The sequence below is a fragment of the Amblyomma americanum genome, chromosome 5 (assembly GCF_052857255.1).
Source record: "Amblyomma americanum isolate KBUSLIRL-KWMA chromosome 5, ASM5285725v1, whole genome shotgun sequence".
Lineage (NCBI taxonomy): Eukaryota > Metazoa > Arthropoda > Arachnida > Ixodida > Ixodidae > Amblyomma > Amblyomma americanum.
Window position 1 is genome coordinate 166213767 of NC_135501.1, and position 27986 is coordinate 166241752.

General features: G+C 46.2%; 1 protein-coding gene and 1 pseudogene across 2 annotated transcripts; both read right to left on the minus strand.

Moving 5' to 3' along the window:
* Nucleotides 1-4804: 4804 nt before the first annotated feature.
* On the minus strand, nt 4805-8941 carry LOC144132946 (sentrin-specific protease 1 pseudogene; annotated as a pseudogene).
* A 4240-nt stretch (nt 8942-13181) lies between these two features.
* Nucleotides 13182-27900, minus strand: hpo (serine/threonine-protein kinase hippo). 2 transcript variants are annotated; one of them, XM_077665697.1, is made up of 12 exons: nt 27540-27900; nt 26722-26848; nt 26149-26283; nt 25265-25327; nt 24314-24478; nt 22747-22914; nt 22052-22189; nt 20026-20145; nt 18181-18358; nt 16645-16838; nt 15217-15633; nt 13182-13888 (listed from the first exon to the last, which is right to left on the minus strand). In XM_077665697.1, exons 1-12 carry the CDS (start codon nt 27551-27553, stop codon nt 13730-13732), a joined length of 1878 nt encoding a protein of 625 aa, XP_077521823.1. In that variant the 5' UTR covers nt 27554-27900; the 3' UTR covers nt 13182-13729. The 2 variants fall into 2 exon arrangements, with proteins under 2 accessions (XP_077521823.1, XP_077521822.1); XM_077665696.1 differs by having other exon boundaries at nt 13182-13906; nt 27540-27805.
* Nucleotides 27901-27986: the final 86 nt, after the last annotated feature.

Consider the following 27986-nt stretch of genomic DNA (forward strand, 5'->3'; position numbering starts at 1 on the left):
GGCATGCGATATCTGGCATTTGATATCAGATATCTCACCAGCGTCGATCTTTATCTTCCGCATCAAGCAAAGAGTCCAAATGTTCACAGTTTCCCTGAGAAACGAATTTCAAGACGCCAAAAATGAAAGGCAGTTGATTATGATTAAAACTGCGATTAATTATGATTATCAAAACTATATTTAGAAACTCAGCACGCCGGAGAGGGCTACCTTCGGGCCATCTTTCCTGATGGCATAGCCGGTATCGAAACTCTGCGCGAAGCAATGGTTCAGCAGGCGACCTAGCATTTTTTTTTCTTTACGGAACACTCTCTCAACTCAATCTATCCAGGATGCTGCATCCTTGCATTGCCACCGCCGCCACCGTCACCGCCGCGGTGGCTCAGTGGCTATGGCGCTCGGCTGCTGACCCGACAGACGCGGGTTCGATCCCGGCTGCGGTGGTCGAATTTTGATGGAGGCGAAGTTCTAGAGGTCCGTGTACTGTGCGATGTCAGTGCACGTGAAAGAACCCCAGGTTGTCGAAATTTCCGGAGCCCTTCAACAGCGACCCATATAGCTTGAGTCGCTTTGTGACGTTAAACCCCCGAAAACCATACCAGGTTCCAGGTATTGCAGGTTCGTGGCAGGCGAAATAATGTTCTAAGCACGGCACTCAATCCTCCAAAGCAAGCACGAGAAATGAGCACAATAAACAACGACAAAAAAAAGACTCCCAAGCGCATGACCACACCTACTTGTGCCGCGGCGACTACAGTGTTCGGAACGGCGGCGGTATCTAGCGGACAAGCGGGAAACTAAAATTGTAGACACCGGCGGCTTCACCTCGGCCTATGGAGACGCGGCGCAGTGAGCACACTTCCCAATAATCTAATTCACTGTAGCTAAAGCGAACGACACGCTGCCACCGCCACTTCGCCGCTCGCGGAGCACACAGGTATGGTTAGAAAAGAACGTAAATTGATTTTGCCTGAGTACAATAAGCGTGTGCATGCTGATGTGCGCTAAGCGCAGGTATTTTGAGGGAGGTTACACCATTTCTCACATTGCCCACATTTAATTCAGCGCATGTAAGTAGTAGTAAGCGGTTGTTTATTAAAATAATAATAAAAAGGAAGGAAAAGATTATTGCTTGCCCCGGCATCTGCCGTCGATACTACTGAAGCACCTGAGCTGGGGCAGCGGATACAAAGGATAGCAGGCAAAATGGAGAAATGAAATGAAATAGGTGAGAGGACAGAAAGAGAGGCTATGGGTAGAAAGCGTATGTAAACAGAGGCGCAAACGTTAACAAGCCTAGTGGCGTCATCTGCTTGCTAGGACATGAACCATTTCTGTCAACAATCCTACATTCTTCTTAAAGGGGCCCCGAAACACATTTTGAGTGCATTGTTTTGCCCGTTGGTTGCATAGAATGAGTTATAGTGATGCTATTGGCATCGGTCGTACCGCGTATACTGTGGTTTTTAATATTTTAATTAGCTCGCAAAAGCAAATTCATGACGCTGACGGTGTCACCATACAGGGGCGGTTTTTGGCATCGGATATGACATGACGGAGAGCGAGCTTTATGATTGGACAAAGAGTAAATATACTTCAAATTGTGTTAATAACCAGAGATACGTTTTGTCAAGTTTTTGTGTTCTATATTACATTAACAAATCCAACTTGTTCACCCTAGATAAAAGCACTGTAAAGTAAAACAAAAATACACCACTAGAGGCTCTGGCTACTTTTTGCATCGATGGACTTCGCGCCTCTCTGTAAACGTCCTACGACCTAGCACTAATACTTATGGGTACTCTCTAAGTATCTGAGAGCGGCTTTGCGGAGTTGATCCGATCGAGCCATTGCACTTTATAAGCGTTCGTTTCGGTCCCAAGGAATGATGCGTTCAGTTCATATTTAGCAGGCAGTGCGCATCGTCAGCTTGTGGAGGATCACCGGGCGGCGGCGCCAGATGGCGCCACGTTCCCGTCAACAGCGCGCGCTCCTTGCTCGCCGTGACCAACCAGCGCGCTAGGGGCGACGGGCGATGGTTGGCGGTAAGCAGTAGCGGTACGCGCTATGCTAAATGTGTCTGATATCTTACGCAGGCTGTCACACCGTCGCAGTATCTCGGCCCCGCCGCGGTGGCTCACTGGTTAGGGCGCTCGACTACTGATCCGGAGTTCCCGGGTTCGAACCCGACCGCGGCGGCTGCGTTTTTATGGAGGAAAAACGCTAAGGCGCCCGTGTGCTGTGCGATGTCAGTGCACGTTAAAGATCCCCAGGTGGTCGAAATTATTCCGGAGCCCTCCACTACGGACCTATTTGTTCCTCTCTTCTCTCACTCCCTCCTTTATCCCTTCCCTTACGGCACGGTTCAGGTGTCCAACGATATGTGAGACAGATACTGCGCCATTTACTTTCCACCAAAAACCAATTATATCGCAGTATCTCGCGCTCGAGTTCGGATCCATATGTAAGGGAGCGTCACTGATCAGTGTTCCCTTCTGCGCCTTCGAAGTGACGGTGAAGCATCGCTGGGTCAGCTGGGCGTTCACATGGATGTTGTAACCATGCAAACGGCGCTGCCAGCCTTGGCATGAACGAGTTACAGAGAACAGGCAACCATGGAGTGCAAACTTCCGCCACGTGCTAAGGTAGGCTGTATTGATTGGTCGCACTAAGTGTAGTCATTGGGAGAGTGAAATGGGAATTGGAAGCTGCGCGAAAATCGAGTTGAGGGCAGCATTTTGTTTGCCTGTATTTTGAAATTTCTTCATTGAATAACTCTCGTTCCTATGCATCGATTTTCGTAATCCTTTTTGAGTCAGCATATGTGTGACATAAAGAATCCACCTGAAGTGTAACCGGCATCCGTTCAAGCGCTGTTTCGCAGCCCCTTTAAGCCTAGAAGCGGCACAATCGTCTCTAAATAAATGTAAACCAAATTTATCACTCACACGTTTTCTTATAGGCGAGATGAGACCGAGCGAAATATCTGTGCCCCACTTATGGCCAGTGAACGCAAAAAAAATGGAAGACGCTTAAGTGAGACGGGACAGCGTGTTGCAGCGTTGCCAAGGTGTCCACGGAATGGCATTGCCCGTTTAGCGCGACGCGTGGCCCGTTGGACAGTTTAAAGAAAAGACGCCTGTCTCACATATCTCGGTGGACAACCGAACCGTAAAAGAGGGAGAATGGAATGAAAATTGGTTTTAAGGAAATTAAATAATAATAATAATAATTGGTTTTGGGGGAAAGGAAATGGCGCAGTACCTGCCTCATATATCGTTGGACACCTGAACCGCCCCGTAAGGGACGGGATAAAGGAGGGAGTGAAAGAAGAAAGGAAGAAGAGGTGCCGTAGTGGAGGGCTCCGCAATAATTTCGACCACCTGGGGATCTTTAACGCGCACTGACATCGCACAGCACACGGGCGCCTTAGCGTTTTTCCTCCATAAAAACGCAGCCGCCGCGGTCGGGTTCGAACCGGGGAACTCCGGATCAAAGGAAGTGACGCCTGTGTCACAATTCTCGCTGGACACCCGTACCGCTCCGTAAGGGAAGGAAAATTCTTTCCCTTTCGCCGCGGTTCAGGTGTCTACCGATGTGTGACCTATACTGCGCCATTTTTCGCACACGGCCGACGCCGAGGACACTGGCTTTTCTGCGACACGGGGCCCTTAACGCAGTCGCGTTAAAAGACAGTGACAAATGACGAATTGAGTCCGAAGCGAGGGGTTCTGCTTCGAAGCGCGGCGCCATGTTTGTTGCCGTGGGAATGCAACTTCCTCCTTGCCGCGGCAGAAATCGGTCCCGGAACGATCGAGCTTTCCGCTGGGATTCCGCTTGCTCTCGACGCCAAGCGCCGAAACATGAACGCGCCATGAGAAGAGCGCTACTGCAAGCGGATAACCGACCTTTGACGTCGGGAGTACACCACGCCTTGTCGCCTGCTCTTTTGGTCCGTCGTGTGGATGCTGTCGACGGCCGGGCCACGCGCGGTAGACCTCAGCCGACCAGTCCTCGGTCTCGTCCGTGGCCCACCGTCTGGATACGCCTTTACCATCTGTCAGTCCTGCTTAGCGAATAGGATTGCTTGCTAGGCTGAAGCTCTGTCATGACGTCGCAAGTCATGACGCCACAAGTCGCGACTTCCAATTGTACACGAGGAAAAAGTTGAAACTGGCAGAAAAGCTTTTCAAAGTGTGACTTTTAGCGAATGCTCGTTGATTGTCACCACCCGGGCTGAGCACACTTACCTTGCTTCCTTGTTTAGGCGAGTCCCTTTCAGCTCAGGTGAACACTTATATCGATACAATTACCGTGACTCACCCTTCTCCATCACCTCTTACTTACACTATAGTGATAGGGAAGAAGAAGGCTACGCAAAAAACAAACGGTCGCCTCGAATCGATAGACCAGCTATATGCAGAATATGTCCCTTGATTCTTATGCGCAATGAACGCAACGCAACAGCGCCACAAATGACCGAAGTTCTTAAACACGATAAAAGAGCACTAACCACTTTAGATCGGGATATAGAGAAAGAACTTACAAAAACAGCTGGAGAGCTCATTTTTAGCCCACAACCTCGGTTGTGCAAAAGATGTAATCTATGCCGCGTCCGTACTGAAAAGGGACACGAGAATTGTAACAAAAAATATGGAAACTCTAAATTATAAAACGGAATAACAAATGAATGACCTACAAAATGAAATATTATCAGCAATTGGCACTTAATCATATAGGAGTGCTTAATCGCACCTCCCGACATCATACAGGAATAGTACATGGAACTCGAAGTGCGGCGGGTTTTATTTAGCAGGCAAGTATCGGCAAGCGAGCGGAGCTCAACGACGGCTGTGGTTTGCCAACATTCGAATAGATGCAAGCTCCGCGGAGAGACGAAGAATTTGCGCACCATCTCGGCTACGGCGTCTTCGGCCCCGCCATTTCTGTTAATGCCAAAGTTTTTTCCACCACCTAATGCATATTCAACAGTCCGCAGTAATCAAAATAATTGCACACTATTAACATGCAAAACCAACAAGCTTCAAACAAACAAATTACAGCAAATCACATCATAGAAACAAACGCTGTCAAATATACAAAAGGAATAACCAGGGGCAGTAGCTATCAAAAATCCACAGTGGCGCGAACCCCAATAAGAAAAATTACAGCAGTCACATCATAGAAACAAACGCACTGATGCTACATGCGCTCTACCAACATGCAAACAAACTGATGGCACGAACGCTTGAACCGACGCATTTTGTTACGCGTAGACTTCACCATCGAAGGAGCCTGCGGTGTAAAATCTCGTACACAATACGCCTGCGCAAGTACGGTATGTGCCTCTGCTTGAACAAAATGGGTGCGTCCCGGGTCAGGCACTCGGCGTACCGGCACATAAAGACACCACAGTCGCTGGAGTTCGTCTGGAGCGGCACTGTGCGTGGGTAAAAACGCCAGCCGGCCCAGTCCAGGTCACGGCCCCGCAGGCGGCTCTCCTGTTGCAGGTAATGCGCCAATGCGTCAATGCTTTCGGCATGCTTCTCGCTTGGGCCCAGGCTGTCGTAGATGGCCATGTCGGACTTCCTGAAATCCACCACGGCGAGACACCAGTGGGAAGCGTCCGCAAAGTGCAGGGGCATCAGCAGAATATCGTAATCGAAGAGGTCGGCGCCTCGCGTCCAGCGTCTCACGCCCTCATATCCACAGCGGTACAACTTGGTGAAGAAGAATGTGCTGAACGCGTACACGCGCGGACCGCCTCGCTTCTCGGAGCGTTCCGCGATCATGGCCAAGTAAACGTTCACGACGTTGTCGTTAAGCCACCGTCCTTCCCTTAGCGTGGCTATGTCACGCCGACGGACAGCAATAGAGAACGCCTCGACCAGCACCTCCTGCGGCGGGCCCCGCTTCAACGCTTCCGACACTTCTTCTTGCATGGCAAAAGTTAGTCGGCTATGATCTTTGACGTCTCCCTCCATGTTGGCTACGATAGTTGACGTACCCATGGATCCTGTTGTTGCGCGTGTGTATTACACGGGCGCTGAGGAGACTAGATAATTCTCCAGGCAATAGATCCTGAACGGCCGTTTAGTGTCCCTCTTCCAGTGTGGGGAGACGCAGCGGCCCCCAAACGTCACTGGGCTAGCGTATCACGTTTAACGCAAGCACGCTAATCGCTCTTCGCGGTCGGCGTTCGTCTTACCTCGGGCGTGCAGATGGGCTGTGGACTCGAGCACTGATCGACGCACACACGCGTGCAAGGCTCACAGATCCGAGAACGCACCGAAAACGCGCAAATCGAGTGAACCTAGTCTTAAGGCGAGAGCCTTTAATGGCTAATCGTCCGTCCGCCCGCAAAATTGTCACTGAACGCGGCTCGGGTGTCCACCGAGATATGCGAGACAGGGGCCGGATTACGCAACTGTTAATTAGCAAAGCTGTCAAAAACTTGCCAAATAGCCTCGCTCCTATTGGTCGGTCGTGGCCGGCGGCCATTTTCCTTTTTTGCGTCATGGGTGGCTGCTGATTACGTCACAGATGTGGCAGAAGTGGTGACGTTGCACACCTAATTATGCAGGAGATAACTGACAGTTTTTTGTGACAGTCCCGAGGCGGTCAATTTGAGCGTTGCGTTTTTGACAGAAAATGGCGCCGGTGCACGCGGCCTTACGACAGAGGCGGCTGCGCAGGCGCGAGCAACGGCGAAGGAGGGCGCACGAAGACGCGTTTGACTACGTTTGAATTGCCGGACGAGCTGTTTCGACGCCTTTTTCGACTGGAGAAGCAGACGGTGGAGTTGCTGTGCGACGAAGTGTACCTATGAACTAGGAGGTGCGCGTGCTAGCGCGTTGTCGCTGCGGCGACAGGTTCTATATGCACTTCGGTTCTTTGATACCGGAGGCTTTCAAGCTGCCGTTGATTACGAGGCGCACGTTGGCATCGCACAGCCGATGGTAAGCAAATGCGTGCAGAATGTGTAAGAGGCAACGTGTCCAACGATATATGAGACAGATACTGCGCCGTTTCCTTTCCCCCAAAACCAAATATATAATTCGTGCAAAGCGCGGCTTGACGTTTTACAGCGATGAGCGCATACCCGCGCAGCAAAAGTATACCCACCAGCAATTTTAAAAGTACATCTTGGAACGCTTTTTGTTTTGCTTAATATTTTGGAACTTTAAACACGTTTTGGCAAAATAAAAGTTATTTTGATCGCTGCGTATTTCTTGTCTTTTTACAAAAATTTAGCAGACGGCCCGTCCCCGTGCAAATAATGCTATCGGGGCGGCGTCCTGCTGTAATTGGCTGATTCCTCGCTGCGTCAAGCGCTGACGTCTAATCGTTTCGTCACTTTGACGTCATTACAGCAACTTTTGGCGGAATTTGTCACAGTTGCGTAATACGGCCCCAGGCGTCATTTTCGTTCCTACTATTATCATTTTCCTTCGCTTACGGCGCCATTCGGGTGTCGACCGAGATATGTGGGACCGAAACTGCACCATTTCCTTTCACCAATAAAAAAAAAGGTTTTGGGGAAAGGAAGTGGCGCAGTCTCTGTAACATCTCTGCAGACACCTGAACCGCGGCGCCGTAAGGGAAGGGATAAAGAACGGCATGAAAGAAGAAAGGAAGAGGCGCCGAAGTATAGGTCTCTGGAGGTAATTTCGTTCACCTGGGGAACTTCAACGTGCACCGACATCGCACAGCAACGACTCGCATCTCTTTTTTATTAAAGCGTCAGCTCGGCCGGTCGCGTTTCTATAATTAAAGTTAGTTGATTCCATGGATAGAGTCCAAGATGGCGGCATCCATAGCAACGACATTTCAATAGGGCGTTCAGCTGTACTTTTCGCGTTTCGGATTTCAGCGTTATAACGCAAATCGTAACCCAGTGGTTGCCGTGGCAACCGAGTCGGTTACATAATGGTGCAAAGTAGCAACAGGCGGCAGCGTGATGACCGAGCACCAAAACCGGAATCAGCTGTGTCGATCCGATATATACAGCCCTGTTCGGTTGGTGTCAGTCAGGCCAGTAAATTAGTCCTGTGGGTAGTAGAAAATTTACTCCCTTGTATTTCCATGTAACTCCCTTGTGCAAGGGAGAAAATAAAAACTTCTTTTGGGTGTGCGTAAGAGGACAAACCATCTACCCGTCGTAGCGCTCGTCCTGCGCCCGTCTTGTCTCGCGCTAAGCCTACCTGCAAATTGTGAATTACGAGCTGGCCCAAGACTCAACTTTGCACATCTACTTCGATCTGGGTGTTTTTTTTTAAAAAGTGCAGGTACCTGGCCACAGGAACTGCTACACTTTAGCACGGTGCAAGGTAATAAGCATGGGCACCCACTTGAAGTCGGAAGGCAGCGGCCGCTTCGGAGAGCTAAGCGTGTCAAAACCCTGAGGCTCCTGCTGGGTCGATGGTTATTGAAAGGGTCGTCTATCGTAAGCCTTCGTTTACCATGTGGGCAAACTGTCGTATGGCTTTCGTTCCCGGTTCTTCGCCGTTTACTGAGTGTTTACTTTCCCTTCGAAGCCGCGGAAATGCCGTTACGGCTGCGTCTTCAAGGGCGCACTCCGCTGCAGTGGCGGAGGAAGTTGCGGTAGTATTGGTTTGCGTTGGCACGGAAGCAAATTTCACCATAAGCGACAGTGAAACTGCCATCCAAAATTTTAGTGCAGGCAGAATCTCGCCCGCGGCGGCGAAGATTCTCGACCAGCCACAAATTGCGGGAGAAATTACGTTGATCTAGAGACCGGCGCATGCAGCCGTCTCCGGCAACGAGGCGGCTCACTAGCTAGCTCGAGGTTTATACCACCGGGCTAGTGAGGACTCCCTCGGGCAAGGGAACGGTCAACGCATGGCAAAATGTTGTATTTGTTGGTTTCGCGCCAGTAAAGCTGCCGCCAGCGCACCTTCTGTACTGAACGGATACCGCACTCCCCACCAGGCCCGTCCTTAAATCATACGCAGACAGCCTTGTTGAGACCACTCCAAACATACACGTACCCATCCGATCCTGGCGAACCATATGTTCCCGGAGGCAAGATCAAACAAGTGTACACACTGCAGGTTGGCAGAGTCCCTCGACCATGTAATCTGGGAATGCCCAAATTCTCCTGGGAGGGCGGTGAATATCAATTCCAAAGAATCCTGGGAGACCCTGCCGCGCAGTTCGGACCCTGAGCTCCGCCTCCGCTTCATCCTACTGGCTGAAGAGGCCGCCAGGACACAAGACCTCCCGGCCAGCATCTAAAGATGTGCCTCCTGCTTCCCCGACCTTGTGCCGAGGGGGTGGTGGAATGCCATTTCTTTTGGATAATAAAAGTTATTTCCTCCTCTTCCCAACTGTTACTGTTCGTGGCCGCTCCCTTTGTTTTTTTTTTTAGCTTTTAGAAGGCGGGCGCTTTCGTGTTCCCCTCGTGTATAGCCCTCGACTGCAGAAACTATGTCTTCCCCGGTAACCTTCTCCCTATGAACAAGCGGGGATTCATAAAAGGCTGCACAGACAAGAAATGGTCGCCCGGAGTATGGTTCGACCCCCCCACCCCGACCTCAGACCATGCCTCTTGCCCTTCCTCGCGTCTTCCCTCCCTCCCCTCACGAATTTTCATGCACGGATCCTCCCAAATCCTCATGACGTGAGAGTGATTAAGCCCTTGTGAGGGTGCCCAGGTCTGGCCACGACAGAGAAAGGTGTCAAAATCACTTCATTACAAGGGCTGTAATGCTGCTGTTAATGAGCCATTAAAATCAATTTTGCTGCTCTGCTTCCCAGAGGCGATGCCCGACAACCGCCGAAGAGGTCCATTGAGGGGCTCGTGAAATTATTTTCAAGGAAATATTCTCTTGTAACAAATCCGTAGAGGGTGGTTTCATGTTTGTCAAATTTAAAAGCTGGACCCTGTAATTAACAACTAATTTTAAAAATTGCTCCAACTCATTTGGGCAAAACATCACCGCGCATTTTTAGCTGCCCCTCCTCCCTAATGTAAAGTGGAGAACCTGGGCAAGCCTTCTCACTGGACGTGCCCAAGTGATGTGGGCAGGGCGGACCGCGGTGAGGCGCAGTCCTGACCTAATTTTTTTTTGTTGCGCATCGGTCTGTACGAGTTGAGGAGGGAGAGGAACATCCTTTTTAATCGCCAATATATTCGGTGTTATCAAACTCGCTTAAAACTTTTCTGCGGTGTGGTGCCGCTTGATGGAATACAGATTTATCGCACGCTTTTCCTAACCTCAGTAAAACTCCCTTCATGATTCCTTTAAGGCCATGTTTCTCATTTATGCGGCGTCGGTGTTGTCAACGTAACACACCAGGTGAAACGTGTCATATTGACTGGTCAGAATAGAGTGACGTCACGCGTGACGTCATGACAAAGCGCCATGCTGACTGGTCAGAATAAAGCGACGTCACGCCTGGCATTATGGCAACGCAATGCCAATCACGGGTTGGTCCGAACCCAATGACCTCATGAAGCAAGAGGCATTCGCTAGAGCTTACCCACGGCACTAATGCGAGAGTAGCGGCACAAACGCAACAAAGTTACTACGGTAAGTGCTCCGAATGGCATCAGTATTTTGCACCACCCCAGCTGTTGCTGCAATTCACATTATTGCAATAGTAAAAGTTTAGCGAATTTTTCCAGCTAACCAATATCCCTTAAGAGAAAAGCATACAACAGCTGTATCTTACCGGTATTCACCTATGAGCCAGAAACGTGAAAACGAAAAGGGTCCAGCTCAAGTTAAGGACAAAGCAGCGAGCTATGGAAAGAAAAATGATAAGTGTAACGTTAAGAGACTGGATGTGGGCAGAGTGGGAGAGGGAATAAACGCAGGTTAAGGGGGGGACACTGGTCTTTGGAACCAAAAAATGACCCAAAAATCAATTTTTTAAACATGGCGTTTTGGGAGCCTATAGCTATTATTCTTCAACTCTACCAGTTTTCTCCTCCAGGAAATTTGTATTTTGACCATAATATTAAATTTGGATCACTGTGTGGGCTCAATTTCTGCAGGAGCAGGCGATTTAACACCATGAAAATTTTCGACACCTGGCTGTCTTAAAGACGCACGTCAATATCTCAACGTCTAGCACAGATAGACATGTCATATTGTTTGCTAAGGGAAGCTGAAGGCACAATGTATGCAATAATCGAAGCACAATTGTTCAGTCACGCTTCAAGAATTTATAATTTTGCAAAGTTTATCTATGCATGATATTCACACTTTGAATGCTGCTATTCTAAGTGCTGTAAAGTTACTAATGAGGGTAAAATGTGAAAACTGCTGTGATTATTGCACTCTTTACTCACCATACTATGTAGCCATAGGTTAAAAATTCTTTTTTATTGAGCCACTTTTTTTGTACTGGGGTACAAATAAATGACTAATTAAAATTAATTATCTTAGGAATAACAAATTAATTTAAAAAGCAATTTCATATTTGAAATCATTAAAAAAGTCTGAGCAAGTTTATAGGGTTTCATTAGGAATGGATTAAAAATAAGGAGAATAGGTCTAAGACCAGTGTCCCCCCTTAATGACATCCTAGCTGAAATAAAGAGGAAGGAATGGGCTATGGGCTTGGGCAGGGCATGTAATGTGCAGGCAAGATAATCGCTGGAGTGGATTCCGCTGGCCCTTAAGGGTAACCGCTGGTACTCAAGGGTAACCGCTGGTCCTCAAGGGTAAACGCTGGTCCTCAAGGGTAACCGCTGGTCCTTAAGGGTAGCAGGGCGGATTCCAAGAGAAGGCAAGCGTAGCAGGGGCGGCAGTAAGTTAGGTAGGCAGATGAGATTAAGAAGTTTCCGGGGATACGGTGACTGCAGCTGGCGAAGGACAGGGTCAATTGGAGAGGCATGGGAGAGGCCTTTGCCCTGATGATGAAAGCACCTTCAAAAATCATGTGGTAAACTGCCCACCACACAAAAAAAAAAATTTTCAAGCAAGTTCATGCAACTGTGAAAACAGCCAACATTTTTTGTTTTTGTGAATGATGTCTTCATTGAAAAAGTCCGCTACACGTCTACAAAGCATCTAAATTAAATTGCCCAGGCTTGCAAGTGAGCTGATTTTTCTTGACCCAGGGACAGTTCTAACAGGAGAAAGCCGCACAAAAGACATCATTAGCAGTAAGGCTGCCACATTTGTTCAAAGTGCACTATGACAACTCAAGAAATTCGTAGTTGTTAGTTGCAATGACACTGCGGCCAGATGAAAGTTATGTTCCAGACCTACTTCTAAAACACGCTATCACTGTCACTATAGCAAAGACAAGGCACTTCCAGGTTTACTTAGCAGCTCATCTATAAATCTGCACATGTACAAGATTTCACAATATGCAGCTGTCCGAAAGAGCCATTTCCAAAGCATAGGAAGCACACGTCAGATGAGTCCGCCATTTGGCTTGCAGTATGGCATAAGATGCTCACAAGGGTTCAAAAATAAGGACTAGGCACACCAGTGACGGTGAGCTATAGGTACAGTGGTCAAGGCGGACCAATGGCAACAGAGAAAGCCAAGCTTTTGTAAAGGTGCACATCAAGGAATAACACAAAATAGAGGTATAAAAGATACTATGAACGTGATAAAAGTGCCATTTCTGATAAATGCCCGAGGATATGGCTACAATATACTTCAGAAACCAAGGTCAAAGCAACATCAGTCCAGTTGGTAAAATGTATAAAAACGATTTTCCGGAGAAAAAAAAGAAAAAACTTGCAACTGAAACAAAACCACAGACATAATTGCAAAGTGTAAAAACCTTGGTCTGTCTAAATATACATGATCTTGATTACGTAGTCTGTCAATTTAAACCTATCTATAAAACGAACAGGCAATCTTTTTGCACATTTATGTCTCATCGCATGCACTGAGCCAAGAACCACAATGCTATAAGTTCCTGCATTCAAAGACATCAAGAATTTGCTTGACAGGGTTAAACTCAGTACCTTTCCTTCGCCAAACAAACATGTTGAAGACCCGTCCATTTTTCTCAGCTGTATCAAAGCTTCCATTCGTACATGCACATACTAAAATAAAAACCCAAACTTCATACGTTTACTGCACCCCAAAAACAAAAGTCAATTCTGGTGACCACGCAGACTGTGATTTATGAAAGATAAAAAGTTCTAGTTGCATGCAAAGACTGTGTGGTGCAGTTTATTTTCTAGAAATGCCTTCAGAAACATGGACTAGATGCGTGGAAGCATTTCCTACGAGGGAAAAAAATGCCGCTTGAGTTGTGGTAGAATTATAAAAGTGTGGTAAATGTCAAGGTAACTGAACCCCAGGGATATGATTAAAAGAAAAAAAAAACAACTTCTAAAGTACTGCCTACAGCTTAAGACGTGCCAGCAAGTCACAGGGAATAGGCCCTGAGTGCTAGAGTGAGTAGTACAGTTGTATCAAAACAATGCTACTTATCTTTCACAGAGCATTACATTTCTGAGCGACAATCTGAGAGCACTGCTATAAAAAAGGATGCTCAAAATATCTACTATACACCATTCCATCTCTCTCAGCTCCAGTAAAAAACAAAGAACCTTAAGACAAGGTATTACCACAGGTTATTCACTGGTTCACACTTTCCACCAAGATGAGATACTTTGTCAAGACAAGGCATCGTGCAAGTCTGAACCATTCCATGGAGAGCTCGGTTCAAAGGCAGTGTCCAAGGCAAGCATATGACAAAAGGCTTGGTGGAGAGGGCAGCCTCAAGGTCAGAAGTTCTGCTGTCGCTTTTTCTTGGCGTCCATCGCATCCAGGATGGGCTGCCGCTTGGCGTGGTAGCGACGGCGAAGGTCCTCGATTTCCCGCTCCATGTCCGAGTCGAGGCTGGACATGCGCTGACCGAGCTCCTCAAAGCTGAGAAACTTGAGCTGTTGAAACCAGACAGCCTGTAAATATTGCTGAAAATTTCTAGCACACTGCACCATTCTACAGTGGAAAATGTTTACAACCCTCTCAGAAAGTGCACTAAGCCTTGCACTGAACACCTGCAAATGCATGAGAATCATCATAGTAACACACTGCACATTATACGTATCATACTTGGGAGCACATACTGCCATCTTCAAAGTGATGACCAGGGGACTGAAGTGTGAAATTTTTTCACTGAAGTTTCTACTCTGCGTTAGCCTCAGAGCAAAAAAAAAAAAAAAAAGCTGTTCTTAGCGATTTTTGTGCAATGTAAGGTTTAGCATCCCAAAGCAACATATCAGCTATGACGGGAGCCGTAATGGAGGGTTTAGGAATAGTTTAGACCATGTAGTTTCCTTAACCTGTACTTGTACAGTGCACTGGCACATTTTGCCTTTCACCTCCATTGAACCATGGCAAATGCAGCCAGGACTGAACTCGGGTTTTTTTGCTTAGTAGCCGAGAACCTTAGCCAATCAGCCACCACGGCGAATATTCATTGCGATTTGAATTAGCACACAGGATGTGAAGCTTGTTCTCTCCTTTAGTTGCCTTCAGAGAAGATTGGAATCAGAAAGCATTGCTTTTCTGTCTTTTTTTTAACATTCTAAACAAAACTTAATTTCAAGAGTTGATCTCACATACTCCTTATCTGTCTATCATTGGAGCCATCTCTCACACAAGCCAAGGTAACTGCACACGCCTTTGGTAGGGCTTACTGCTCACATAAAGGCATTCTGAGCTGCAAACGGGCTATTTTTTGTTGCTTCTGTTCCTAAACAATCCAATGCACAACAAGCCACTGCAAGGCACCCTTCTCGAATGTGTCTACTAAGAGGATAAGGAGGAAAGGTAAACAAACGGGAAGGAGGAGGTCAGAGTAGGCAAAAAAAAGTTTGTGAGGTACGTCTGAGCATACTTTCCTGCCATAAATCCACACTACCTAACGCATCTGATTGGTTGAACTATACGCAACCTATTTGGCCTCACTGACAAAAGAAGAGGTCAGAATAGGCGAAAAGAGGTTTGTGGGGTTCAACGAATGCCAGGATGACACAACGCATGTAACTACTAGGCAGGTCAAACGCTTTAAAGAGAGCACAATTGCACATACATTTTTCTTAGCACATGCACTCTCCTGCAAAATATGCTTAGATGCCAAGTGAATAATAATAATTGTAATAATAATAATATTAATAATAATAATAATAATAATAATAATAATAATAATAATAATAATAATAATAATAATAATAATAATAATAATAATCTGGTGAGCACCACTCACATAGTCAAAGTCGCCCTCAATGAAGCCACGCTGCTGGAACCTTGGTACTTGCACCAGGTCCATGTGAGACGGTGCCTGCACAGCAGTCAGCTGTGGCTGCACCTGATTGTGCAATGGCGGCTGAAGCTGGCCATGCTGCAATTGCTGCTGCATGCGCTGCAACTGTTGAAGTTGCTGCAGCTGTTGCTGGTGTTGATGCTGCTGTTGCAACAACCTCTGCTGTTGCTGCTGCTGCTGCTGCTGCAGCAGGAGCTCAGCCTGGGATGCCACACTGACAGGCAGCGGTGCGTTCATCTGGTTCAGCTGCCGCTGAAGCTGCTGTGCAAAATGTTCCTGGGAGGAAGGCACGGTCTGGGCCACCTCCTGGTGCGAGTAGGGCATGCTCGTGTGGCTGGTCACTGGCGGCCGAATCTGGTTCTGCATAAGAATGAATGCATTCTTCCTTTCTTCCTTCAAGACAATTTCAGTCGAACTGCCTCACAAAACTGTTCAGGCTAACCATAGCCAAGTTTCCCCCCTCTCATCAAAAAGAAAAAAACTGCACACAGCATGATAAAGTATGAAAGCAATGAATACGTTGACATTACCCCAAGAGGCAATGCTCATGCGTGTGCCACAACTGCGTGAAGCAAAGGCTCCAATACGTTAATGCACACAATTTGCCACACAGCAGTGACACTGGCCGCTGCTCCTGGTGTGCGCACTGAACTCCGCTACTAGGTGTCTGGTGCGAATCAAGCTTGTGCCTGTTTGCCCTTCTGTGTCTACCGCATGCTTTTCTTGATAGTGGATGGACGGACCTATGATATGAAATTTCAACTCTTACAAAAAAATCCGTGAAGACCTTTTTTTTTCTTTGCATAACGAACCCTCCCCTCAAATTAACATAAACTTTCCTAGGAAAAAAGTGGGTTCATTACATGAGTAAGTACGGTAGTTCCAAAGTTTTCTCCAGTTTTAGTTTCCCTGAATTCTTAGAATACGAAGATTTAAGAAAGCTGTGAGGTCTTCCACAGTAATTTTACAACTGCATTAGAGTTTGTAGTTGTTCCCCGAGCTAAAATCTACTCCGATTCAGCAGACTTGCCTTTGGACAGGGGGGGAGGCAAACCAAGGTCAGAAAACGATCACAGAATCATGCTTGCAGAAATATGATGCAATCTCACAATTTACTAGAAATAAAAGAAGCAGACTCCAGTCTCAAACTACGACCAAATGTCCTGCCAGTCATGCCCAACACATTTTAACCACTGCCACAAAACATACACAGCAGGATTTGCTTACATCAATATCTAGACTGTACTCAATCTCTTACAATATCGTGGAACTTGCTGCTGCCAGGCATGATCCCCACAGCACATCAACAACAGGAGCTGGTGGCAATGTACAACAAAGAAAAAACCTTGTGTTTATCTCCCTTTCTCTCACCTGTGGCGCTGTGGCTGCCAGTGCTTTGGACAGGTCCTGGGGAAAATAATTGGGGTGGGGCGTGCCATCATGGCGGGGCGATGCCTTGGAGTTGCTTCCACCACTCCCCTGCTGTTCGCGCTCTTTTTTGTCAAAGTGGTCGAGGAAATACGGCCGGTAGCTTTCCTTGCGTTCCCCAGTTGATGTGTCATGCCCTGTCAAAGCATTGCAGAGCTTAGTGTAGCCTGCAGGAACAAAGCTACACACAAGACATGTCTTGAGGAAAATATCAGCACGCAAACCAAAGACAAGGACGATGTGAGAGGATGGGACGAGTGGTATCCTCTCCTGTCCGGTTTTGTGTCAGCGATCTTGGGTACAATTCCCCCTTTTCACATGGCTGCTCAGTGTACGCATACCTCTCCTCATCTGCCCTCTCCCAAGCTCCACTGGTTGAGAACAAACCATGCACAGTTTGTGTTGATGACAGGCACAAGCTACCAATGGCTACGGGTGCAAGCATACACCTGCCACCTTGTACGCACAGTTAGCATCGTGTCTGTGGCACAAATCTGCGACTGTTTTCAGCACGTTTTCTCAGTAGGAATCTCATAAAACAAAGGCAAATTCATAGAGCCATGACCCAGACAGAACTTCATAATGAGGGAGTTACATATACAGCAGAACCCTGCTGCTGCGTTTTTCACAGGACTTCGGGGAAAACAAGAAAAAAAAAACAGCCAAGAAATGCAGTAGCTATTTACAGCAAGTAAGTGCAACATGCTTCTCTGGAATTCACAAGCCTTTGCGGTTCTCGCGATTGCTGTGCATGTGCTGTACGTCCGGAGCGCCCTGCGATCGCTCTCCATCTGCCCAAGTAGCTGTCAGTGAAAGGGGTGCAGCAGCAAGGGGGGAGCACTCGCAGAGAGGCGAAGCTGCTGCATGCATACATTTCTCAGCTGTGTTTGGGAAAACACAGCACTAGGGAAAGTAACAGCCGAGTCCTACTGTATATGGAAAGCTAGTCAACACAATAAGGCACATAAAACAGAACTCTGGTGGCTTTTCGAGCATTCTGAGTCGACTGCGAGGCAACCAATACCCCTGCTTGGAGACAGGGTAGGTCTCGTAGTACCCCAGATGGCGCAGCCTGTCAAATCTTCTGCTCTGCTCGCTTAGACAAAGGTTCACCGTGCAGACGACTGCAGTTTTTCGCTGATTCCGGACAATTCAGGCAAGTTCCGATGTTTAAACTATTTATTGAAAAACGCAGACTATCATAAGCTACCCTATGGTCTGTGCTTGAGCCCAAACAGGCAAGTAGTTTGCTCAGGAGAATATTTTACAACCCAGACAGATAAATTTGGAACACCCTGTATTTACTATATCCACTCTGCCTTTTGCAGGCACAAAACATAGTGTACAGCCCTGGATGCATACACATCCCCTCAGCATCGCAATTAGCTCCGCACATGGACGCTCTGAGATGCCAAAAAAGCCCAGCAACCCAAAGACCTGAACCTGACTGCACTGCATACTGTTTTTGAAGAGACCCACTTTTCATGGTAGAGTCGTCCTCCTCGCCATCGCTGTTGATGACCAGAGTGCCAAGATCCGACTCAAGGTCACTGCTGGTCGGCGCATCTCCGCCACCTCCTCTGTCAGGAACCAGAGTGCCCGGATCGGCGTCAAGCTTTACCATGGTGCCAGCGTCCACTTCATCATCATCCAGAAACTGCAGTGCACAGACCAAGTTATGTAAGCACTTGAACCGGTTTATACCTTATTAATTGCAAATCATGCAAAAAAATTTGCGATAAGCAGCATGAATAGGAAAGCAAGTTCCCTTTACTTTATTTTTACTGTCCCTTCTGCCCGTTCACCTCAAGTGTGAAACCCTCGTACCTCTTTTATCACACCACGTAATGATTAAATTCACCTTTTACTGATGAAGTTGATCATAACAACCTTATATTATGCAAACTCCATCCCTTTAGCAGAATGCTGCTAGCTGGTGATGCATATTAAAAGGCAGCATGAAACACAAATGACAATGGAAGGCACCCATCCCGCCTTTCTGCTAATCACGGTTGCCTTTATTCTGCGCTGTTTTACTCAGCAAGCCCTAACATTCTATTAGCATTTTAGTAAAGAACGGGTAAGCCATATAACCCAACAATACTGATTTTTGGTTAGGCACTAATGATATCATTGAGCTTGAGGAAAATTTTTCATAGAAGCAAAGAACAAGACCTCAATTTGAGACTTCTACAAACTGCAACCACAAAAAACTCGGTACACTTTTCATAACTATGACACCAGCTCCATGTCCATAGTGTTTATTATCAGTTTCAGAGTGACAACCATTTATAAAAACTTGTTTGGTTAGGTTTATAGCCACAGCCTGAGTCCCAAAGCGACTCAGGCTATGAAGGACGACGGAGTGAAGGGCTCCGGAAATTTCGACCACCTGGGATTCTTTAAATGCACTGGCATCACACAGTACACGGGTCTCTAGAATTTCGCCTCCATCAAAATTCAACTGCTGAGGCCGGGATTGAACCCGCGTCTTCCGGATCAGCAAACGAGCGCCATAACCACCGAGACACAGCAGCAGCTCCAAAAACTTGTATTACAAATCACGCAGTCTTTATGAACAAGCAACAAAAACTACAAATACTAGCTCATAGTTCAGACTTCAGAGTGGGCATAATACAGCAATGTTTAAGCTATAAGAATCTGCACTCAAGCCAGAACTAAGTACGGCTGACCAGTTTGACACCCAAGCACTTGTTTTACAGAGGCAGCAATGAAAACTCCTCGGCTCTAAGCAAGTGGTTTCCCATAGAAAAACAGACAGAGTACACCAGCTTGCACATATACAAAATCATGACCATTAGCAAAGAAGCAGCAAAAGCAAGGTCAAGCCTACATTTCTTGTTCTAGGTATTAATGGGTTGTTGACAGAAATATTCATTGTTTCTGATGTTTCGTTGACTGTGTAAATTTTCTTGCATTTCTGACTTTATTCATACCTTGTAACTATTCAGTGTATAATTTAGTCACTGCAAAAGTAAGCACTTTCCTCATTGTTTACTTTGTTTTAAAGGTGCGTTCTCTATGTAATAAGTGCATGAAGTTCTTGTTCCTTTTGCTGCCTATTCTGAGCTGTGCGACAGTTGCCTGGGCCCCGTCAGGCAGGTCACATCTGCCTTTTGCCCCTGCACCCGAGAACTTGTTGTCTGAGTAAAGAATATCTATACCTATAGCTGTTATTGTTTCCAGTGCAAGAGCTGTTAAGCGTACATGCTGAATGAGTGCTGGCACGTGTTCCATGTATATCTGTCCGGAGCAGAGAGAGAGAAAAAAACCGAACAAACCAGAAAGCAGTGAAATACTGACCGCTTCTCCTGTGCTGCCTCTTCTGTCTTTACGGTATGCTTCATCCTCCTGAATGTCTCTCGCTTCAGCAATCATTTGCTGTAAAATTGCCACTGGCTTTGCGTTACTGATGAAGACGTGCTGCGGACAAAGTGGGAAAGAATGAGCCATCGCGCCAGAAAACTTGAGACACAAATGCACATGTACTGACAACTACTGCTATGTACACCTCAGCAAGCAGGCAAGAACAATGCCATTCTTTCTTTCCAACCTGAACATGTCCCTTCATTAAGAAAAATTAAATGTCTTCAAAGGGTGAATGAAAGTAGTCATGACCACTCATGTGAACAATGCATTAACTACTGTACACTGCTGAATATAATCGTCTTACAATATAAGTCGACCTCTGCAACTTGCGCCCCTTTGCTGGCCCCCTACCCAGAAAATGTCAGCCCCATATATAAGTCAACATATAACCCCTTCCCCGCCGCCACACTTTTTGTTGTGTAGGTCCTGGCAGTATGGTATGGCTATGCACACACAGCCCCAGCAATAAACACGCAACAATGCAGTCATGAAGCCAGCAGGCAGAGGCAAATAGAGATCAAAGGTGATTACACTGTGCCCTCACGTGCAGCCAAGCTGACTAGAGGCAAAACAAACAGCCAACAGTCCGCTAGTATCGGATATTGACGTGCTGCACACTCCAGAGGCTACGAATAAGTTTGCTCTGTTACTGTTCATCCGGGAAAGCAACTGCCAGCATTACCCACGCTAACGGTGCGCAATTTAAATTTCTGCTACCGAAACCAATTTACATACAACTATAAATTGACGAACTTTTTTTTTACACATGGAGCTCTGTACATCTAGCCCGGAATAGGCACTGGCATGGGGAACATACTACGAGCAGCTTGGGTGAAACCATCTTAGACGGCGCATATAGGTTGACTTCACGTATAGTGCAACCCACCAATTTCAGATGGTAATTTTGCAATAACAATGTCAATTTATATGCTGTAAAATACAGCAATGTCAAAATTTTATAACTACAATGCGTGCTTTTCCTTTTGTAGCGATAGCTACATTACGATAGCATTTCGAACCTTCAGCGTGGCAACGCCACCACCCTGTGGCTGCGCCGCCACGCTGTCACGTGGTTGGTCATGTCGTGCGGTGCAGCTGCCGGCGGCGCGGCGCTGTGGCTGATCACGTGGTTCGTCACCTGATCGGTCATGTGACTAGCCACGTCGTGCGGAGCAGCTGCTGCTGCCGGGGGGGCAGTGCGCCGGCAAAACCGAGCTGCCACAGCTGCGCACATGCGCAGTGTCAAGTGGGACGAAGATGAAGAAGGAACGCCCAGCGAAACGGAGCCCCGAAAGACTTACTTTGCAATTCAACTGAGCAAGTTCCACTCGGCCAGCTGTAGCTATCACGTCACTCCAGGTTTAACCAAAGCTAAACCACCGGCAATTTTTTTTTTTATAAAACTACCTTAGAAATCTGTAAGCTTGGTTTGGTTTACAAGCTTTTTCTTTATTGCATTGTAAAAAAAAATGAAGAGAAGGAACTGTTTACTACAACATGTCAGTGTCCTTGAAATGCACGTGGGACTTTCACTATCACATCTCAATCAGATCTACCTGTGTGGAGAGCATCATAACACACATATACTAGCATATGGATCAGGCCAGCAACAAACACCCAATCTGTAATAGAAGATGCATTCGTGACCAAGATATTGGTTTCTGGTAGCATTTACTATACATTTCCAGCTGGTACCCAAAGGAACTCCCATTTCAAGCATGGAATACTATTTATTCAGTTGTATGCGCTAATTAGTAAACATTACGTGATATAGAAACAGACTAAAACTACAATGAAGAAATGAGAAATGCCACTAAGGCTTCACCAGGTCAGCACCACAGGAAAGCAAAGCACAAACAGCACATGGCAATATTACTGGTACAATGACTTCACCACTGCTGACTTTTTATCTGTGCCTTTACAATGGCTGGCACATTTCAACGATCTAGGCATACGCTACCTGAAGTAGGTCAGATGCTGTGGCCCTCTCTTCGGGGTTCTTGACCAGGCACCTTGAGACGAAGTCAATAAATTCTGGTGACCATCGGTCCGGATCCCGAAATGACGGGGGAGGCTTGGTGGGAATCATGAAGATAGCCTGCGTGCAGAGAAAAGGCCCTCACTTGATAAGCACCACCAACAGTTCTGAACCAAACTGTATGTCAAACAAATGTAGCAAGCATATTTACAAATGCTGCAATCAGGCTGTCATTTTTGTGGCTAGATGGTTTGGTAAAACAAGCACATGAGTAAAGAGAACAAAGAGCATGACTGATGGTAAGGCACCAACTTCATAACGGGAAGTTTGCACCGTGCATTGAATCATAGGCCGAACCCAACTCTCCCTTATCTTGTCCTGCTGCACTTTGTTTCCAGAACACTGGCATGTGTCTTGCCTTCCTCACGTTGTCTCTGTAAGTTAATGTGAAGTTATGTGAAGTCTTCATAGAGTCTACTTTCAATCATGAATAAAGTTCAAATTTCTGAATTTTTCTGTTTTGCTGCAGTATATTTCTTGTACTGAAAGAACAGTTGGGAAATGGGCTTTGAAAAAGGAAAACCCAAACAATTCCACTGGGATCTCTGCAGCCAGTGCAGGCTGTGAAAGGCATCTTCCCTAATGAGATGAGCACTGATGGTTTGCTGAGCACTTGCCCTCATTGGATGGATGTCTCCGTAGGGCGGCTTCCCTTCAGCCATCTCCAGAGCTGTAATGCCCAGGCTCCAGATGTCGGCTACACAGTCGTAGCCAATCTCCTGGATCACCTCGGGTGCCATCCAGAAGGGGGTTCCAATCACAGTGTTGCGCTTGGCCATGGTGTCCTGCACACGGAGGATTCAGACGTCATGCACTCAGGGCGGCAGCATGCTGAAGACTGCTTTCATGCAAACACACATAACTGCAACTTATGAAACAGCTTATTCTTACCATACTGTGTGAGGAATGGCAATCTGTTCACAGCACTGCACATGTTGCCATCACAGGGCAAGAAATATATAAGCAAACATTTCATGAGCTTCGACAGAGCCTGTACCTCTGCCTTGCTTATTGCACATCCTTTTTCCCGTACACTTTATATAATTAAGGCATGCAGACAACATAAAGACGGGCAATTCGTAAAAACTCTTCACTTTATAACGTAGAAATTCTTCATGATCTTTGAAATCTTACTGCAACTGTCACAAGGTAAAACACCAATCCATCTCAGTGACTGTAACAAGGCAATTTATCATGAAATGCGATTGCAACTTAAGAATGCAACTGGTAACACTCATCACCTCACAGCTTTGGAATAAACATAAAGAAAGCATTCCTATGCTTTGCAAGCTAGTCCCAGGATATTTCAGACTGCTTTGATATAAACATGGCATTTTTGTCTGTCTTGCTCTGGCATTTATATTGTTCTTCTTAAGAAATAGATGACAAAACATGAAACAAAGCATTAGCTCTATTCCGTAAATGACTAACAAGCACAAAAGAATAAACTAACATCTTCACTGTACAGAACAGATCCGCGGGGGCACACCTACATAAAAACTGAGTGGAATATTTACTATTTACCTATTAATTCACAGCAGGATGACTATGTGAGCACACTATTTTTTTGTAACCTTAACTTGAGAATGAAAGGTACTTTTGCATCCTTAAATTTGATCTTTTTTCTATCAGCATAGTTAGCTATTCATGCCAAACCCAGCAAAATTTCATGCAATAATTGTTAAAACCATGTTAAACGCCACAACTCCCTAAGAGCAGAGCACTACTCATCTCATTTTCTCGCACGAATAAGAAGAGAAAACAGCAGTACAGTATCCTATAATTACACTAGAGCTAATACAATGTAGAGGTATTTACTCCAAAACAAAGAAGCACACATTATCAACTCCTGAGCCAAAATGATTGTCATGGGGTAAATTAACTTGTCCCCTTGGCTTCGCTAGGTAATAGTTACGTAAAAGCGTTAGCAAAAACTCTCAGTTTCAGTCATATGTAATTTAGTGCAACTGGAACAGCAATGAGGAAGTCCATCTTTCGAACTAAAAATTTTCCACTAATAATTTGGCAAATTCCACCAGTAAGTACAGTAGCGAGGCATTTTATAGAACTGTACAATGCCTGTCTTATTGCAGTGATCTTTCCCAAAGCTTTGTTTTTTCTTTTCCTGGCTACGTTTCTCCAACACAAACATGACTAGGACACTAGACTGATGAAAACACTCACTGTGAGTTGGCCGGCAACGCCAAAATCAGCCAGCTTGGCATGTCCTTCTGTGTTCAGCAGAATGTTGCCCGCCTTGATGTCCCGGTGAATTTTCCGCCGCTGGTGCAGGTACTCCAGACCACGTAGGGTGTCAGACAGGATGGTTGCTATCTCCTCCTCAGTTAACTGCACAAAAATGTACCAAACATTACCACAATAACATAGAGTGATGGTGATTCTGGCAATGTGATCTAACAAAACCCAAGAAGGAGAATCAGACTGTGATGGCTATTAGCTTACTGCAACCTTCAGGTGAAAACAATTCTACTGCATATTTTATGTAATGAGCTCATCAGACAAGTAAGGCATGTAGGTATAACAAAAGATGCTACAATAATAACATCGTTTGTTCATAGGTAAATGGTATCCACATTGAAAAAAAATGTTCATAAATGAAAGCAGCAAAATGAAAAACGTGCATCCAAGACATTTGAGTGCTGAAGTAATGTTAAGTAAATATGGTGTGAATGGTATCAAGACTGCCTGTGTTGCAGACACATCCTTTAACTTTTTTTCTATTTCAAGGGTATTCCTCTATAATAAGTATCTATGTTTCAGGGCACACATTTTCTTTCTACATACCTAATCCCTTGCCCTTGCTATCCACACATACCTCGCTGGCCCTGTTGACAACAGCAATGCATCACTAAAGACAAAACATTTCCATGGTCCAACCACGTTTCCCTGCAACTGCTTTCCACGGGGAACACAAGATTAACAGGCTGCCACATAAGATGCCTGCACATAGAGCTCATATTTGGTTTGAATACTGGCATCAGAGCATTAAGAAATGGTTTTTATGACCACTAAAGAGCCTTCAAATAGAAATAGCCAAATATTCACCAAAAGCTACCAAGAGAGGGGAAAACTTTGCCAAGGAAGGAAATAAACAAAATAAATAAATAGCCTCACCGTTTTTTTACGTAGCCTCATGATGTCGGATACCGAGCCCCCACCACAGTACTCCATAACAATCTGCAAAGTGAAGCAGCAGAAACATTTTACCACAAACACCCGCTCACAAAAGGGGACAGGAAAATGCAGAAAGTTTGTCTGCAAGAACATTTAATGACAGAAATGATGTGTGAAATTGTGACTGTCGTGTGCCAAGTCCTACACAGAACAAGCCAGGCACTTCGTGAAGGACTGAGTACGGCAGCATGTGCTGTCAATTAAGAATGAAAACGTGCGTACTCGCGAGTCGCGAATTCACTGCACTTCCTGTAGGTAAGAGCCATGTTTCTGTGCGATAAAGAGTTTGGTAAAAGGCAAGAATGTGCGAGCATAGGAGATCATAGTGGTCGAATGCAGAAAAGCAAAACCATGCCTTAGTGTCTGTGGATGATGTGGAAAGGTTATTTCTCAAACAGGTCGCAAAATTATTCTCCTATGATCCTGTATCAACTGTTTCTCCTGCATGCTCTTTATTTAAACATGCCCTACACATGCATGCTTTCTCAATAAACAAAAACAATTGGTAGCAATCTTTTCCCTAAGGCCCTGTGTACGGAACATGCTTGTCTCTCCTGTAGCTGTTACCTTACTATAAACATTTTTCACAATAAGGGGAGCTCTAAATACCTGAATGTCATGTACAGGTGAAACCCCATTGCCTAGCTTATTTTCATTAACATGAACTGACACGACAAGGAATGAGATCCAGTGAGGCCTCTAGTTTATAGAAATTAGGTCTTAAGACACTATTTGATAGCAAAACAGACAAAAAAAATAAAAGCCCGCCTCAGTGGTATACAAAAAAATATGTGTGAAGGGCCAAGAGTAAGGAGCCAACTTACCCAAAGGTCTGATCCTTTAAAGTATGAGCCATAATACTTAACCACATAGGGGCTGTCGCATTGTTGCATAATGGAAATCTCCTTGATGATCTCTTGTAGATCTGTGTCGACAGGTACCTGCTTGATGGCAAGTACCTAAATAAAATCCACATAACGTGTATGACTATGCATGTATGTATCAGATAACAGCAATCAGTAAGTATAAAGCATGTAAGTAATACAGCAGATAGCTGAAATATAACATGTATGAGCTGCAAATACGTTTTGGCACTCCAACATTAGTGAATGTGTAAATACTGTATGCAAATATTAATTTTACCTCGATATTCATTCTTAGATTATAGAAGTGAGATATCAGGCAAGTTAAAAGAAAGATTTCACATGTGATACTTGAAATCGTAAAAATGGAAATAAGCACAAATTGTTACTTTCGCAGCACAAATAAATGACAGAAAAAGTGCTGACGTTGCTACTTCTAGGACTAGAGATGTGCAGCAATTGAATAATTAAAGAACCAGAGGCGAGCGCCACGCATGGCAGATAACTTTGACAGCAAAGCGATCGCGAAGTTACCTGTCCAGATTCCTTGTGCAGCGCCTTGTAGACGCTGCCATAGCTGCCTTCGCCAAGCTTGCAGATGATGTCGAAGACTTCCTCTGGTTGCCTGGTCAGGCTTTCTTCGCTCAACTTCTTCAACTCGCTACGGGAAGCAAAATGAACACGCATGAAGCGAGCGTGCCGTACGTTGAGAGAGTGCAAAGAACTCTGCCTAGTTCAGCGAAATCTCCAAACCGTTCACGACCGAGCAACCAACGACTCGAAGGCTAGAAAAGGAATGCTGCCCCGTGAGTAACCGAACACTCGAATTGACTCGTCCCTTCCGCTCGCACCTGTTTTCGGCGCCATCAAACGCGTACAAATGCAGCTAGCACGAAAAACTGAGATTTCGTGGGGGAGGCGTAATCCAGACCGGAACTCGTACCGGAGGTGTTCTCGCGATATCCGCTGGAGAGATGGGAGCGTTTACAAAACGTGACCGCCGGTCGGAGGAAACGCAAACAGCGGTTTGACGCGATCTTCTGGCGTGACTTTTCATTAACCGCACACGGCAACGGCCCAGGCACGCAAGCCAAAATCGCGATCACGCAGACATCAGACAACAGCGGACGGCTCAGAGAAACCTCAGCTTCCGGATCCTTTATTCGTGATTGCAGTGATTGCCAACGTGCGATCAGCGGAACTATTCGCAGGGCAAGTTTCGCCAACTTCGGGGTGCGTTTTCTCAACACGACAAACTTAAGCGAAGCTAGATGAAGGACGGGGTGCTGGCGCGGTTATTTTCGGCAACACGCGTGGCGGCTCGAAAGTGGAAAAGTGCAAACAATACAGACCTTTTAGACGACATCGTGAGCACTCAAATCCGTGCCTCCGGAGAGCATGTTCGCCACACAACACGTTTGTCACAAAGCACAATGCCTTGAATGCACACGCGGTCATTCACTGCAGCCCACACATGGCGATGACCCAACACCCACAAAACTTTTCACTGAGCACATCCACCGCACGGAGCACGGAGTATCAAGCGAGTCCCATACCGAACACACCGAAACATCTCCCGTCTCTCCGTCGTCTTGGCGGCCTCTTTCAACACAGCGGCGGATCGCCTTGGCAGCGCCGGCTAGTTTTTCTTTGTGTAAAGAGTTTGCGTGGCGCTACAAATCACACGCCTGCTCGCCGGCGTTCTTGAGCGCCTTGCCACTGACTCGAAAAAGTAGCTGGGTTTGTGTGGCGCCACAGTCGACAATGGAGCGCGAAATTTGAGCATGGTATCGGCTGTT